The sequence below is a fragment of the Cervus elaphus genome, chromosome 20, assembly GCF_910594005.1.
Source record: "Cervus elaphus chromosome 20, mCerEla1.1, whole genome shotgun sequence".
Lineage (NCBI taxonomy): Eukaryota > Metazoa > Chordata > Mammalia > Artiodactyla > Cervidae > Cervus > Cervus elaphus.
Window position 1 is genome coordinate 137,023,560 of NC_057834.1, and position 14,956 is coordinate 137,038,515.

Sequence of the window (14,956 nt, forward strand, 5' to 3'; positions counted from 1 at the left end):
AATGCAAATTAAAAGCCCAGTGGGGTATCACCTCCTGCCGGTCAGAATGGCCATCATTAAAAAGTCTGCAAATAATAAATGCTGAATAGGGTGTGAAGAAAAGGAAACCCTCCTACACTGTGGGTAGGAATGTAAATTGGTGCAGCCACTATGGAAAGCAATGTGGAGGTGCCTTTAAAAACTAAAAATAGAGTTACCATGTGATCCAGCAATCCCACTCCTAGACATATCCACTTATGTGTGGAATCTAAAAAAATACAAGAGAATTTGTACACAAAACAGAAACAGACTCTCAGACCTCAAGACAAACTTCTGGTTACCAAGAGGGAAAGGCAGGGAGGCAGGGCAGATTAGGAGTCGGGGATTAACAGATCCAAAGTACTGTATATAAGACAGACACACGACAAGGCTATACTGTACCGCACAGGGAATTGTATTCAATATCTTGTAGTAACCTATTAATATAATAGCATAAAGTATGAAAAACAGCTGAATCACTTCGCTGTACCCCGGAAACTAACACAACACTGTAAATCAATTCTACTTCGAGAAAAAAAAGGATTTTTTTTTTAAAGGCAAGTCAGGGAAGGGCTTCTGTGTCAGAGCCTCACGGTGGTTCTGCAGAGCTCAGCGTTGTAAGTCCCTTCAGCCCGGGGCCCTGTGTGTGCTCCCGTGAGTCTGAGAACCTGCCAGACAGGAGCTCCATTCCTTTCTCACGTAGATGGAGAGAGGGCCCCTGCTTGTTCCTAAACAAAACCGGTTCTTTGTCCCGCTTCAGGCTTCAACCGCTTGGTATCCCTCTTACATTGACGTGCGTGCACTTTAGTCCTTTAACTTTTCCCAAGAGGTGATAAATACAGTGGTAACATGTCCCATGGCTGGAGGAAAACTCTCCCATCATAGAGCTTTGGGGTCACTGATCCGCACATCAGCCCGGAGCAGTAAGTCTCCTGGGCTCTGCGGGGCGGGGTAGGAGCTGCTTCCAGCAGCGGCACCCCTTTCCAGGCCCCCGGGCTTCTCCGCGGAGGGGGAGGAGATGACCAAAGCCGCCAAGCTCATTTCCCAAGAGTCACCCCAGAGTTACAGCTCATAAATCCCTGCCCCTTTCCATGTAGAATTCTGGAGCCCCAGGAGAGTCTAAGAACAGAGGAAGAGCTTTTCTGTGATATGGGATAAGGGATGTGGGGATATAGAATTCCACACTTTGCTTGAATCCCAACAAAGCTTTGGAGCTCAGAAGAAAGTGTGCAGAATCAGGACTCTAGACTTCTTGTGAGGCTTTTCCGAAAACTATTGAGTCTGCCTCCAACACCTCTGTCCTCTCCAAGCAGGCAGGACTTGGGTTCCACCGGCATTTATCACACTTCTGGTTTTTGAAGGTTAAATTGGTAGGAGCCACAAAAGGCTACAAAGAGTATTAGAGCTCTTAGAGCCCCCCAGACGCCCGTGGAATTCGGGTGCAGGGTACTGGGGTGGTGTGTGGTCGCTCCACCCTCGAGCAGGGTCTCCCCTTCCTGCTTACGAAACCCCCACCGCAGACTGGAGGGCGGGGAGGAAGGAAGCTGTGCCGGGGCGGGCTACGAGGGCAGGGCACACCTCGCCCAGGGCTCTCTCCTCCTGCCCTGGTGAATCACTTCTGCTTTAGTTCTGCTCAGTCCCCGGGCCGGGCTGGGCTGTCCCTGAGCTCCCTGAAGAGAGGAGCAGCTGATGTCCCTGGAGCACTTTGATTGCAGCTGGGATTCCTGGTGCTCCAAGCAGGAGGCCTGTCGGGGTCCCTGATAGAAGAGGGGTACATCTGACTGTTGATCACTGACTTCTATGTCTCATCTTGGTAGAACCCACTTCTGCTCTGTGGTCCAATCTAGAACCAGAGCCCATCGCGCCTTTGGCACAGAGACCCATCACCAATGTAACTCCTGCTTTTGCTGGTGACATCTTCACATAGCCCGCCAGCCTGTCTCCAGCCCGATCTGGGTCTGCGCCTCCCTCGAGACAGAGAAGCATTGAAACCACTGGGTGTCATTTCAGGGGCTCCGAAGAGCTCGGGTACTGTAGCCCTTTCTGTTTCAGTGCAGAAAGAATTCAGTGAGAGAAAAAGTTATAGATAAGAAATGAATTATTATTTGGTAGAAACCAATGCAATACTGTAAAGTTATTAACCTTCAATTAAAGAAAAAAGAAATGATTTATTAGAATAGGATGCTTGTGAGGCTTAGAAGTGGGCAGGCAAGGCCATACCGCACAACTTAATGAAAATCGACTGGGCTACAGTTTTATAATCAAATGAAAACTGGGAAGAGGGAGACCATCTTTGTCTTTTTTGAGTGGATGTCATGCCTCATCAGCTCCTCCTCCAGGTTGAGCAGCAGAGTTTTCTTGTCCCTACATGGTCAAACTAGGTTCACAAATTATTGTTTTTTTATGTGTGCAGAGAGCATGTCCTGCGTGCCTATATGCTAAGTCACTTCAGTCGTGTCTGACTGTGGGACCCTATGGACTGTAGCCCTCCAGGCTCCTCAGTCCATGGGATTCTCCAGGCAAAAATACTGGAGTGGGTTGCCATGCCCTCCTTCAGGGGAATCTTCCCAACCAGGGATCAAAACCAGGTCTCCCGCCTTGCAGGCGGAGTCTTTACCATCTGAGCCACCGGGGAAGCCCAAGAATGCTGGAGTGGGTAGCCTGTCCCTTCTCCAGGGGATCTTCCCGACCCAGGGGTTGAACCCACATCTCTTACATCTCCTGCATTGGCAGGCGTGCTCTTTACCACCTGTGAAGCCTGAGCATATCCTAGGGATCATCAGCTTACTGAGCTCACCGGGCAGGATGTGGGTCTCCTGCCACCATTGTTTTATTGTTTGGGCACATGTCTCAGGCTTCTGCTGTGTGATTTTGTTGCTAAGCAAGCCTGCTTGGTTTTGTGGTTAAGCAAACCTGCCTTCCTGAGTTATCATTAACTTACAAGGGTCTCCCATAGTTTTTCTGCTTGCAGTCCCTTAGTGAAATTAACGGTTTAATCACCTGCTTTGTCCCTTTACTCTGTCCTCATCAGCAACACTTTGGCTGTCTGTCTCTCCAGCCAGCCCATGTGCCCTTGTGGCCGGGGCGGCTGGTCGGAGGTCTCCGTGCCTCCATTCCGGACCGTGGGTGGCACTGTAGGGCTGGCATCCCAGACTCTGGCTGGTTGGGCCCGGCTGTTTTTAATTAACCCTTTGTTCAGAAGTCCCCCCGAACTCAAGACTTGTGCCGCTTTGTGTGTTTTTAGCATCTCTCAGACCATACTGGTTGCCTCAGTGGCAGAGTGTTATCTTGTTTGTCTCCAATAAAATAAAATGTTGCAAATGGAACTTTGGAATCAGGGGTTCAGCTTTTGAGGATTATTATAAGGCCACTTGGGTGATAAAAGAAACTTTCTCTTCCCAACCATCTCCATTGTCAAAGGCTGGCTTGCTTTAAAGCCCAGCATCCATAAGGCTCCGTTTGTGGGGTTCCAGGTCAGGTGGGACCCGGGAATGGGGGAGCCGTGTCTCCTGGGAGGGGCTGGGCCTCTGGCTCTCGTTCCCCACCAGCCCTGGACTGTCCTGAGAAAGCCAGGGAGCCTGGATCTCATCAGAGGAAGCCTGGCTGGGTCAGCTCCTCCTTCCCCTCCTCCCTGGTCCTGGAGGCGCAGCGGGACAGGGAGGGGGGCCCAGGTCGGGGGTGGGGGGCAACACTGCGGGGGTGTTTAGTGGCAGAACCGAGGCCGCCTTCTCGCTGCAGGGAGCTTGGTTTTGGTTTCAAGGCTCCTTCACTTCCTTCCTTCCTTCCTTCCTTCCCTCTCTCCCTCTCAGCCTCTGCTCCCTTCCCCCACCCTTTCCTTCCTTCCTTCAAAAATGTTTGCTCTTTGTTATGAAAAACGTCAAACATACCCAAGCAGAGATGGCATAACAGAAAGCAGAGGTCATCACCCTGGAGGAGCAGCCAGCACCCCCGGGGCATGTTGCAGCCCAGACGGCCACGCCCGAGGCTCTGACTCAGCTGTCTTGGGTGGGGCTGGGCATTCTGCATCTTTAACAAGCCCCAGGGGGTGGGGGGCCGCCCCTGCTGCTGCTGGGGAGCGAGACCCTACCCTCCATCCCACCACCAGCCCCCGCAGCTGTCAGCCTGCCTGAGGCCCTGAATGTACCTGGACAGAGATGCTGTTGGTCAAAGAAGGAGGGTCTGGGGTCCGGAGCCCCTTCCAGGGCCAGTGGACTGAGGGACAAGCCGCAGGACTGGTGGGGCCCGATGGCCAAACTCTGGGTGGGGGCGGGGGGCACCGCAGCCCTGCGTGTGCCCCAGGATCACAGCCAGCAGGCCTGGGGCTCAGTGACCAGTGGGAGACTTTAACCTCCAGTGGGAACGAAAGGACGACCACTGACAGCCGGGGACGGTGGTGGGAGAGGAAGCCTGTGCAGACTCGTTTTTTAGGGTTTTTGTTTGATTGCTTTTCTATGTGTGTTTAAATTTTTATTTTGTATTGGAATATAGCCGATGGCTTCCCTAGTGGCTCAGACGGTAAAGCGTTTGCCCGAAATGTGGGAGACCTGCCTTCGATCCCTGAGTCAGGAAGATCCCCTGGAGAAGGAAACGGCAACCCATGCCGGTAACTCTTGCCTGGAAAATCCCGTGGATGGAGGAGCCTGGTAGGCTACGGTCCATGGGGTCTCAAAGAGTTGGACACGACTGAGCGACTTCACTTCACATAGCTGATGAACAGTGTTGTGATAGTCCCAGGGGGATAGTACACGTATCCATCCCCCCCCAAACTCCCCTCCCATCCAGGCTGCCTCATGACTGAGCAGCGCTCCTTGTACGGCAGGCACAGTGGGTCCTCGTTGCTGTCCATTTGCATCATCGCGGTGTGTACGAGTGCTTTGTTCCAGAGCCCTGCGAAGGTCGTAGCCTGTACTCTGAATTCCGTGGGTCTCTCAGCCCCTCTCCATCCTTCCCCTTCGGCCTTGGTCATCATCTCCTGTGAGGTTGGGAGCTGGGTGGGCAGGGGGTCAAGGTGGAGAAATAAGCCGTCTTCAAGGCCAGGGGCATCCGCAGACCGTGTGAGTTTGGGTGGGCGTGCTGCGTGGGTCTGGGGTCTGGGCTCTCGTCCCCAGCTCTCTGGTTCCCGGGGCCTCCTTGGGGCCTCAGGCTCCTGACCTCCTTCCGGAATCCTCTCCCCTCTCTGCTCAGCGTCATCCTTGGCACGTGGCTCATGCTCGCAGGCTCCCTGACCGGAAGCGTCCCCTCCTCGCCTCCAGGGTCTCAAGCCCCTCCTCCCACCCCCCCCCCACCCCTGCTCCCCACCCTCGTCCAGAGCGCTGTTTCTAAAGCAGAAGTCGGACCCCACTGTGTTCCTCCTCCTTCAAACCTGTCAGTGCTTCTGCATTCCTTCCTGGAGATAAGGTTCCAGACATCAGGGCTGCAGCTGCGGGGGACGCCCGATCCCTGGGGACCCCCCCCCCGCCGGCCCCATCCTGGCGCCTCGCCACCCGCCCCCGCGCCCCAGCTTTCTCCTCTTTGCTCCCCAGGCTGGGCTCAGGGCTGCTGATCCCCGGGTGGGTTGTGTTCTCCTCCAGAGCAGCCCAACACGTTTTTTTTCTCACGCACTGTAGCGCTCGTCACTTGTCCACAGCCCCCCGATTGCTTTGTGTCCACCCCTGAGACGGCCCCCAGCCTGCACTGTGAAAGCCGTCCCCTGGCTGGCTCAGCAGTGCTGTGTGGCCTGGGCTGGTGGTGGCGACCATCCTGCAGTCAGTCCCCTACAGGCGCGGGGCAGAAAGTAAAAGTGCATTAGGAAACTTGAACAGCCCGCGGTGGCTGGGACCCCAGGTGTGTGAACTAATATTTTACAAAGTGTCAGTCTGCAGTGGATTTGTCCTGCACCGTGGAGGCTCTGGCTGGGGGCACACCGACCTCTGGAACTGCTACCCGATGGTTGCCAGCTAGAGGGCAGGGCTGGGCCCCCCTGGAAACGCTGGGTGAGTGACCTCATGCCTGCAGGTCACCAGGGTGGACCATCGCTAGTTGGTACTTTTTGGTCCACTGGACAACTTGATCTTAGCGAGGATTTCCTCTGCTGCTGTCCCGAATGGTGGGTGTTTGGGATGCTCTGTCTGTTTTGTGTTCTTGGCAACATCAGTGTTTTAGGATGCACTGGGTTATCAGGGATCTGTGTGGTTTTCTTTCAGGCAACTCGGGCTGTGTTCGGGTTGTTCTGCTGGTACTAGTTTTGTGCTGGTGAAGTTGGCTGTGCGTAGGTTCTGCGCCACTTGAAACGTTGGCTTGTGTATCCGTCAGCTTCTAGCCAGAGTCCGAAAGGCAGGCATGGTTGTTACCACTTCCTGTGCCATGAGAGCCTGTTCTCCACATGAGTCATGTCAGAATCCATGAGATGAAGGGACTTCGTACGGTGGTAACCGCAAGCATTTGAAACTGTGCTGAATCCTCTCCCTCCTTCCCGCCTTCTGATCTAAGGTGAAGCGTGGCCGTGTTGATCTGTCTGCAAGGTTGACTAGCTCGTGTCCTCGCGGAGAGTTTGTCCTGGGACTTGGTTCATCCACGTGGTCCCTTTAGCAACACAGGCCCAGGTCCCTCAGATCATGGACGGGACAGACAGGCTGGATGGAAGTAAGGACCAGAGAGGGGGCGGGCCCTTTCCTGGGGGAAGGGTGACCCACCAGAGTACCTGGGGTCTGATGATGGGCCTTGATTTGGGAGACCTGCCAGTCTGGTGGGGAGGTCACCCCAGGAGGCAGGCTACCTGCTCAGACAGGTCCCTTTGAGGATCAATTGCTTCTGTCCCGAGCGGGGCAGGACAGACAGGCTGGGGAGGAGGTGGGTGACCAAGCTCGGCTCCCTCGGATCACAGAGGCTCCCATGCTGTGTGAGCAGGCAGTCATCCAGGCCTCACCCCCTCGGGTCAGTTCTCCGCTGCTGCGTAACAAATGCCCACAGACATGGCAGCCTGGAACAGCACATGGTTATCAGCTCACAGATCCCGAGGGTCAGGAGTCTGGCTGCAGCCTCCCGGGTCCTCTGCTTGGGGTCTCAAACAGGCTGCAGTCAGGGTGATGGCCGATCTGTGTCCTTTCTGGAGCGCAGGGTCCTGAGCCCCAGCTCCCATGGGCGTTGGTGGTATTCTCGTCCTGCTGGTCTGGGACCGGGGTGCAGTGTTTCCGTCCGCTGGGGCTGCTCTCAGCTCTCAGAGGCCCCCACACTCCTTGCCGTGTGGCCCCTCACGGGCAGGAGACTGACCTCTAGACCCACTTTTCCAGGCCTCCCCTGGTGAGGGTGAGGTCAGGCCCACCCAGAACTCAAGTCAGCAGATGAGGGGACCTTGCTCACCAGGGCATTTGTCTCTGCAGTGTGATGGAACCCAGTCCCAGAGTGACACCCGTCGGACGTGCTCTGCCTACACTCGGGGGTGAGAAGTGTGTGGAGCGTGTACACCAGTGACGGGCATCTTGGGGACCACCTGGGGTCCTGCCCGCCACTCACCTCTCTCGCTGCCCCCCGCCGGCAGCCCGTCCTTCTCCAGCCCCTGGCCTCTTTCTTACATCCTCACTCCTCATCCCCCTTCTCTTCCTCCTTGCCCTCCCTTCTCTTTTCCCAACCGCCCTCCTCCCAAGCTGATGGGCTCTGACTGCCTGGTTCTCCACTGGCATAGATCTTGAGCCAACAGATCTGGAGCCCACGGCTCCCCAGGCAGGGCTGCGGAGGCTGCTGCACTCAGCGTGGGTGCAGATCTCTTGCTGGCGCATCTGTGGGGTGTCAGGACTCTGTGTGGCCAGGTGTCAGTCTGTTGGACCTCCCCCCATCCTTCCCCCCACCACAGGACACCCCGGCCCTCCAAGTTTTCTCATCATGCAGTGTAACATGGTTTAGAAAACTGAAAATGGCAATGAGGTATCAAAGTTCTGATGCAGCTGTGATTTTTGACACCATTGATTTGAAGGACTCAGGCTTGGGTTGGTTGATCAAGAAACCACATGAACAAAGCAGGTTATAGAATAAATTCCTTGTAGACATTAGCCAGCCAATCTGTGGCAGGGCAACGAAAGTCAGTTTTCAACTTAGATTAGAATTTAGAAAGAAGATGAATTTGTAGTGCTATGCAATATAATGTGGAGAAGGAAATGGCAGTCCACTCCAGTATTCTTGCCTGGAGAATCCCATGGACAGAGGAGCCTGGCGGGCTGCAGTCCATGGGGTCGCAGAGAGTCGGACATGACTGAGCGCCTAACACACACACACATGCAGTATAATTACAGGGCGGAAGTGAGGGGCATCCTTGACGTCAGGATCCACCATCCTGATGGGAGCCTGGGGTGCAGGGTGCCCCGCCCTCAGGGAGAAATTGGACAATAGGACTCAGGCCACCTCACAGCTAGCCAGCCGCAGTGACCACACCAGAAGCATGCCGGCCGTCTCAGTGGCCTCATTTTAGGATGAGCTAAGGAGCAGTGAAAGCTGGGTCAGAACTGTTGGAAGTATTACAAGTGAATTCCCATAAAAATTTAAGTGGAAAGGAAAATGGATTTGTTTTAACAGCAGGAAACCTGGATCCTGGCACCTTTGCACCATTTCGCTCACTGGGCGGGTTTTATCACCTGCAGCAATGAATAAGCTCAAGATTTGTAGAACAGGAAACGGGGTTCAAGTGCCAGGTCCCACGGCACTGGTTAGTCTTGGTCAAGCATTTTGGAAAGCTTTTAAATAGAATATGGCAAATCAGCTGCAAGTTGACAAGTAGTTAAATGGAGGTGCGTTTTGTTTTATTGTAACCTTTCTAAACAGCTGGAACCACTCAGCTCTGGCCTGAGATGCTTTGAGAGAAGGTGAGGCTTGCCCAGGCTCTGGTGCTGAGCCTGGGGGTACTGAGCCTGGGGGCAGCAGGGAACAGTGAGGGGTGACCGGACTGGAGTTCTGGGAAACCGGGGCAGAGTCCTGGCGCCGTGACCTTGGATGGGTCTGGCAGCCTCTCCAGATATCTGCTCCCTGCTCTGTGAAGGGAGCGCTTGAACCAGTGACCCCGGGGTCTTGTCCAGCTCTGATGCTTCTGTTCCTGCATTAATCTGTCGTCCCTCCAGAGGAATGCAGACCGCCCAGTCCTTCCACTTAATGGGCTGTGTGACCTTGGGTGCGTTGATCTCTTTGTGCCCTGGGTCTCTTGCTTGTTAACTGGGTGTGGTAACGTGACCACCGCAATAAGCCTGCTGTGATGAGCCCGCGTGAAGCCCACTTGGCCTTTAGCAGAGGGAGCAATCCTGACTGCTCAAAATACTGTGATTCCTGGGCCCTTTCTAACACGTACGAGTCTGTGTTACTATGTGTTTGGTAACCTCCAAACCAGAGCATCATGGTTGACCATAGCCTGGAAAGGAGCCACTGGTCCATGTCCTAACACAATCTCCGGGTCTGTTGCAGGCGGAGGCCAGGTTGGCGGCGAAGCGCGCAGCTCGCGCGGAGGCCCGAGAGATCAGGATGAAGGAGCTAGAGCGGCAGCAGAAGGAGGTAAGGCCGGGCTGCCCGGCAGGCCCCCAGGAGGGTCCCTTCCAGGCACCTATCCCTCCTGTGACTCTGGTTAGGGTCAGGCCAGGCACGGCATCCTGGACACTCGACCTGTCGGATCCGCACAGTGCACTTGCCCGTGTGGATCGCCCCAGACCAGCCTCCCGGCCGAAAGGAGCCAAGAGATGCTGCTTCCAACTGTGGAGCCACAGTTCCCATCCTCTGAATTAAAACGTGAAAGAACGGATTATTATTTTTTGAGGCTATCCCAACAGTCCCGTTTAAACATACTTCCCTTGTGGTTTTTACACTCTGTAATAGGTTTCATGAGACCTGAAGCCCCGTTAAGTATACAGTGAATAGAATAAACACCGGATGAAAAAGCCAGGGGGATAAATGGCCCTTCTGGGAAGTGGATAGCATTGTGTTTACACACCCATTAATGCTGTTTGCCTCTCTTTAACCACCTTGAGCCAGAGCCAGAAGCCACGTGGGCGGCATGGGGACTCGCTCATTCCCAGTTTGAGGGGTGGGCTTTCCCCTGACCTTGAGGCTCGCGCGGTGGGTGAAGGAGTCCCTCTCCAAGGGCTCCACTGTCTCCTGTGGGCCTTGGCCTCTGGGGGTCTGGGGAGCAGCCACGCCAGGGCCCCTGGAGGGCTCTCTCTGTTGGGAAGATTTGAACTTTGTGTTGGAGAGGGGGCCAGATGCCTTCTCACGGCTGATTTTCATACAGAGTCTGGTCTCTGGTTCACATAGCCAAATTTTCTAAGTTGAACCAGTGTTTTAAAACTCGTCAGGCTTCAGATAAAACCCTGCACTTCCAGCTTCTTGTGAAACCACAGTTTCTGCCAGGCTCCCAAGGTCACATTCCCCGTGGGGGTGAGTCGCTCACTCTTCAGCCCCTTCCGTGTGAACTCAGGGGAGGGGCGTGGCCAGGTCTGAACTTGAGGAGGAAACCTCTTCCAAGTGGCTGAGAACGGGTTGGAGGCTCCTAGAAACTCCAGCCCCGGGGGTTAGTTAGGAGAGTCAAACCTGGGTCCCAGTGGTGGAAAGCTGAAAGCCATCAAGGAAGGCGTGATGTCCCTGAGAGAAAGGTCACCCCCCAGGCCAGCAGGGGTGTTGGGAAGTGACCTCACAGTAGGGCAGCAGCCACCTTTCTTGGGCATAACTTGTCCTGCGTTTACATGCAAACAAAGACTAAACAAATATTTGAACGTAGATCACCATGTCCTCCCTCCTTGCTGGAAATACAAATGCGACTGTAAGTAAGTTCTAGCTTTTATGATACTTTGCCTCTAGAAATTAATTTAGTATTTTAATTTGGGGGGCTTTTTTAAAAATTTACTCAGAGAAGCTTGGGTTTAATGTTTTCTCAGTGCCTCTCCCACCTAGAATCACATTTACCATTTTAAATTTGGAAATAGAGCCTCCCGAATTCTCAAGTTAGTTATTTGAACTCTGCACTTTAGCTGAAACTGCCTAAGACTGGGTCACCTGCAGCCCCTCCCCTGCCCTGAGGTCGGTTAAGGGTGAGGGTGGGAGCCTGACTCATACTCCTCTGTAAACAAACTCTGGGGACTGGACCTGACCCAGAGTAACTGTTAAAGGACATTCAAAGAGGCATTTTCTGGAGAGGCTTCAGGGAGAAGTGTTTGGACTGGGAGGTGGAGAAAAGGCAGAGACCTCACGGTTTCGTGGGCCTTTGTCACCTTCTGTCTGAGACATGTCACCTGGGCTTTAGGAATCACCCTGACACCAAGAGCCGGCACTAGACTCTGACGTAAAGCATACTCGTTGGAGGCCACCCCGGTTTCTAGGTTAGGCATTTTATTTATTTATTTTAGATTTAATTTTGTTTATTATTACTTATCGGCCGCCCCGCACAGTTTATGGGGCCTCAGTTCCCCCACCAGGGGTGAACCCAGGCTCCACCAGTGAGAGTGCTGAGTCCAACCGCTGGACCCCCAGGCAGTTCCGAGTCAGAGCTTTTAAGTGACAGACTGATTGTTCAGACTGCCTGGTGATGTCTGTGTAGAATATTGCTGTTCACACAGTAACTACTTGCAAACCCCGAGTGTGGGACACCAGCAGCCCCTCCCCTGTGCTTCGGAAGCCCACGGGCAGGGACGTTCAGGGGTTAGTGCGGCGGCCTCATCAGTTTCTGGGGTGGGGGCTGCGTTCCCCAGCCTCCAGCGGGAGCGGCAGCTTGTTCGTTTGTCTGCTTGCCCTGCTTCTCCTCCAGCCCCAGTCTTTTTATATCAAGGCCTTAGAAGGGCTGTAAGAAGAGTTTTCCACAGTGTGTTGTTTTCTCCACCTTTGACTGAGTGTCCACACCGCACCCTCCTCCGCTGGTGGTCAGTATTTTCGGTGGCCTGTGGCTGTCCCCTCCACCCTGAGCCACTGGGCTTGGGACAGATGACCTTGAACCTGTCAGGGGGACTCACTTTGGTTTCCATGGTGGTGTTAGTAATCATTTTACCATTTGTCTCACAAAATAAGAGAAAGTTACTCTCACCAAGAGCACAAAGGGAAAATTTATACAAAATCAAGGTGAAAGTGAATTACATAGTATGTGTGTATGTATCTATCCTCCAAATTACAATATATTCTATCCTTAATTATGGGCAGAATTGAATTAAATATAGATTAGGCTGGCCAGAAAGTTCATCCCAGTTTTCCCAGGCGCTCCCAAATGAACTTTTGGGCCAGCCCCTACTGGATCATATGAGCAGCGTGTTATTCACAAAGTTCTTGTTTTAGAAAATAAAGGTTAAGAGGAATTAAGCTAAGTAAGAAGCTATTTGAAGTGCCTCCTTTAAAAGCGAAGCACCGCTTTCTCTTTTGAGTCAAGGGAAGTCCCCCTCTGTTCCACGTTAATTCTGCAGAGTGATCTCTTGCTGAACTCCTGCCCTGCAGTTCCAGTACCTCAAGCTGCATAACTGCAGCTGCTACCCAAAGATGGGAAACCAAGTCTGAGCCGTTTGATCTCGGTGTCGTCAAATGGGCTTTGCATGTCAGCAGGGGAGTGACCTTGTGGCGTCTCCCCCCACCGCACCCCCGCCAGGCACAGCCCTGCCCCCAGCCCACCGCGCTCCCGGGACCCAGGAGCCCCGAGGACCTGAACAACCTGGCCCAGCCCCTGTGCAGCGTGGCCTGCCCTAGGGCCTCTGGTGACTGCTACGGACCTCAGGCTTTGCAGAGAGAATTTGATTAAAACCTGGGAAATCTGATTAAAAAACGCCACAGTTTGCCTCCCTTGGTCAGACACACAAGTGCCGTTGGTTAATAGATGCCGTTAGAATTTCAAAAAAGTTTTTTTTTAATTTTATTGAGGTATAGTTGATTTATAACATTGTATTAATTTCTGCTGTATGGCAAAGTGATTCGGTTTTACCTTTATATTCTTTTTTGTCTTTTTTTCCCATAGTGATTTATCACAGGATCTGATTATAGTTCCCTATGGTATATAGTAGGACCTAGTTTATCCATTCTTTATGTAGCAGTTTGTACTGAAACTCTGTATTCTTACAGTAGAGACATGTACGTGGTCACAGGGTGAAACTGTTTTGTTGTGATTCAGGTTCCAGAGAACATCTTTCACGAAAGCAGTGTGCTGGCTGGGGAATTCTTAGCATTCAGCCCCTCAGGGACACTTTCAGATGTGGGAACAGGTTTCCAGGGCGTGTGGGTCTGAGTGTGAGGACCCGGAGGAAAGCGTCCTTCACTGCCTGGAAGGTACCTTTGGTAAAGGTCACCTTTTTCAACGAGCCCTGTGTGGGGCTCCTCTGGGGACCCTTCTCCCTGCCCTGAGCTCGGGGACAGGCAGGGGGACTGCGAGGGTGCCTTCTCTACTGAACGCGGGGTCAGACCACGTGCCTGGCGACCCCGCCCCACACTGCGAATTATCTGGGTGCAGAAAGACACCCTGAGTGGGGGGCCCTGTATGTGTCAGGGAGGAAGCAGAGAAACTAACTCCGGTCAGCACAGCGAATGTAGACACCGAGCAGAGAAGCTGCCGGTGGAGAAAGACAGGACGGGCAAGAAGGCTTTGTGGGCAGAGAGACGGATGGCGGAGGCTGGAGGGTGGACAGGGGGCCTTGGCTCGGCCCGAGCTTTGTATCGACCTATGAGCCCACGAGCACTCACTCACACCAAGGACAGCTTCGCTCACATAAATCCAGCGTCCTTGGGGCAGCAGAGCATTGCCATGGACCGTTTCTGTCTGCTTCCTCAACTAAGGGATTTGGAAGGTTTAAGATAAAACACATGGATGTGTATTAATAGTCAAAGCGGACTGGAGTGGCGCAGGGGGTCGGCAGGGACCTCCCGGAGCTCCCCGGCATGTGGTAGTGCTGGGCCTGGGTGCCCTCACCATCTGGAACAGGGTCTCTCCGGGTTTTATTGACAGGTGAGGAAAGCAGGCCTTAATTAGACAGTTAATTAGACAGAAGCTGAGAAGGTGGCCGAGCCAAGATTCAAAGCTAGAACCGAAAAAGCTGCAGAGCCTGTAATCTTCACCCTCTGCCTCCAAAGCAGGCGTGTCATCACCGGTGAAAACAAAGGGCCTCGCCAGTGTGTTGACCTCGGGATTAACACTGGCAGGGCGCACGCTGGCGCTCACGTGGCGTGGGAGTGCAAACACCCACATAATCCTCAGCAGTTCACAAGCGGAAGCGCACCTTGAGAAACCAGTTTTTTTTCCTTGGTGCTGATTTGGGGCAAGTCTTAGGAACACAGAACAGGCCGTGGTGTCCGCCCGAGTGTTAGAGAGACACGGACAGCAGCTGTTGGTCTGGCTGATTCTTAACGTGACCCAAGTCCAGGGCTGGGGGGTTGTGCACAGGTGTGCCCATGCATGTGCCCACAAGTGTGCGCATCTGGAGAGAGGAGGCAGACGGCTTTCAGGTTTGGGGCCGTGCTTTCAGGAGGGAGGATGGCATGCAGGCATACTCCTGGGTCTCCCCTTCGCATATCACGTCTCTGGACCTGGCTATAATTAGATCCAGCCCCACAATCTGTGTTACACAATCTGATAGCCCGGTGCACTGGCATTTTAAGTTGTTGATGAAGTGGAAATGAATATGCTTTGGAAGACCCATGTTTAACCTGCCGCATTGGTATTGCGGTATAAAAGTTGAGAAACATGACCCCTCTTTCCTTCTGGTGGACAGCCACCCTACCGCTGCTTCTGAGCAGGGCCAAGGCCTTCCGTGACACGGGGGTGGGCTTGGCAGCAGGCAGACAGAGCCTGTGAACGCCTGGAGAGCAGTGAGGTCCCTGGAGGCTCCTGAGAGCAGGAAGCTGACGACACCACTGGAGGGTGTCGGAGGTGGGTGGTAGCTGAAGCCACACTGGTGCCTGGGCGCCTCCAAGGCTGGCATGGAGAATGCACACAGGGGAGAGCTGAGCCGTGGCCCCGCCCCGCCGCCGGTGC

General features: G+C 53.8%; 1 protein-coding gene across 50 annotated transcripts in view; it reads left to right on the plus strand.

Moving 5' to 3' along the window:
- LRRFIP1 (LRR binding FLII interacting protein 1) overlaps positions 1–14,956 on the plus strand; it is a 160,342-nt gene that overhangs the window by 78,827 nt on the left and 66,559 nt on the right. For all 50 annotated transcript variants that reach the window (XM_043877597.1, XM_043877599.1, XM_043877565.1 and 47 more), the window contains exon 2: positions 9,439–9,525. In XM_043877597.1, coding sequence (XP_043733532.1) covers positions 9,439–9,525 — 87 coding nt within the window. The remainder of the gene's footprint in view (positions 1–9,438; positions 9,526–14,956) is intronic.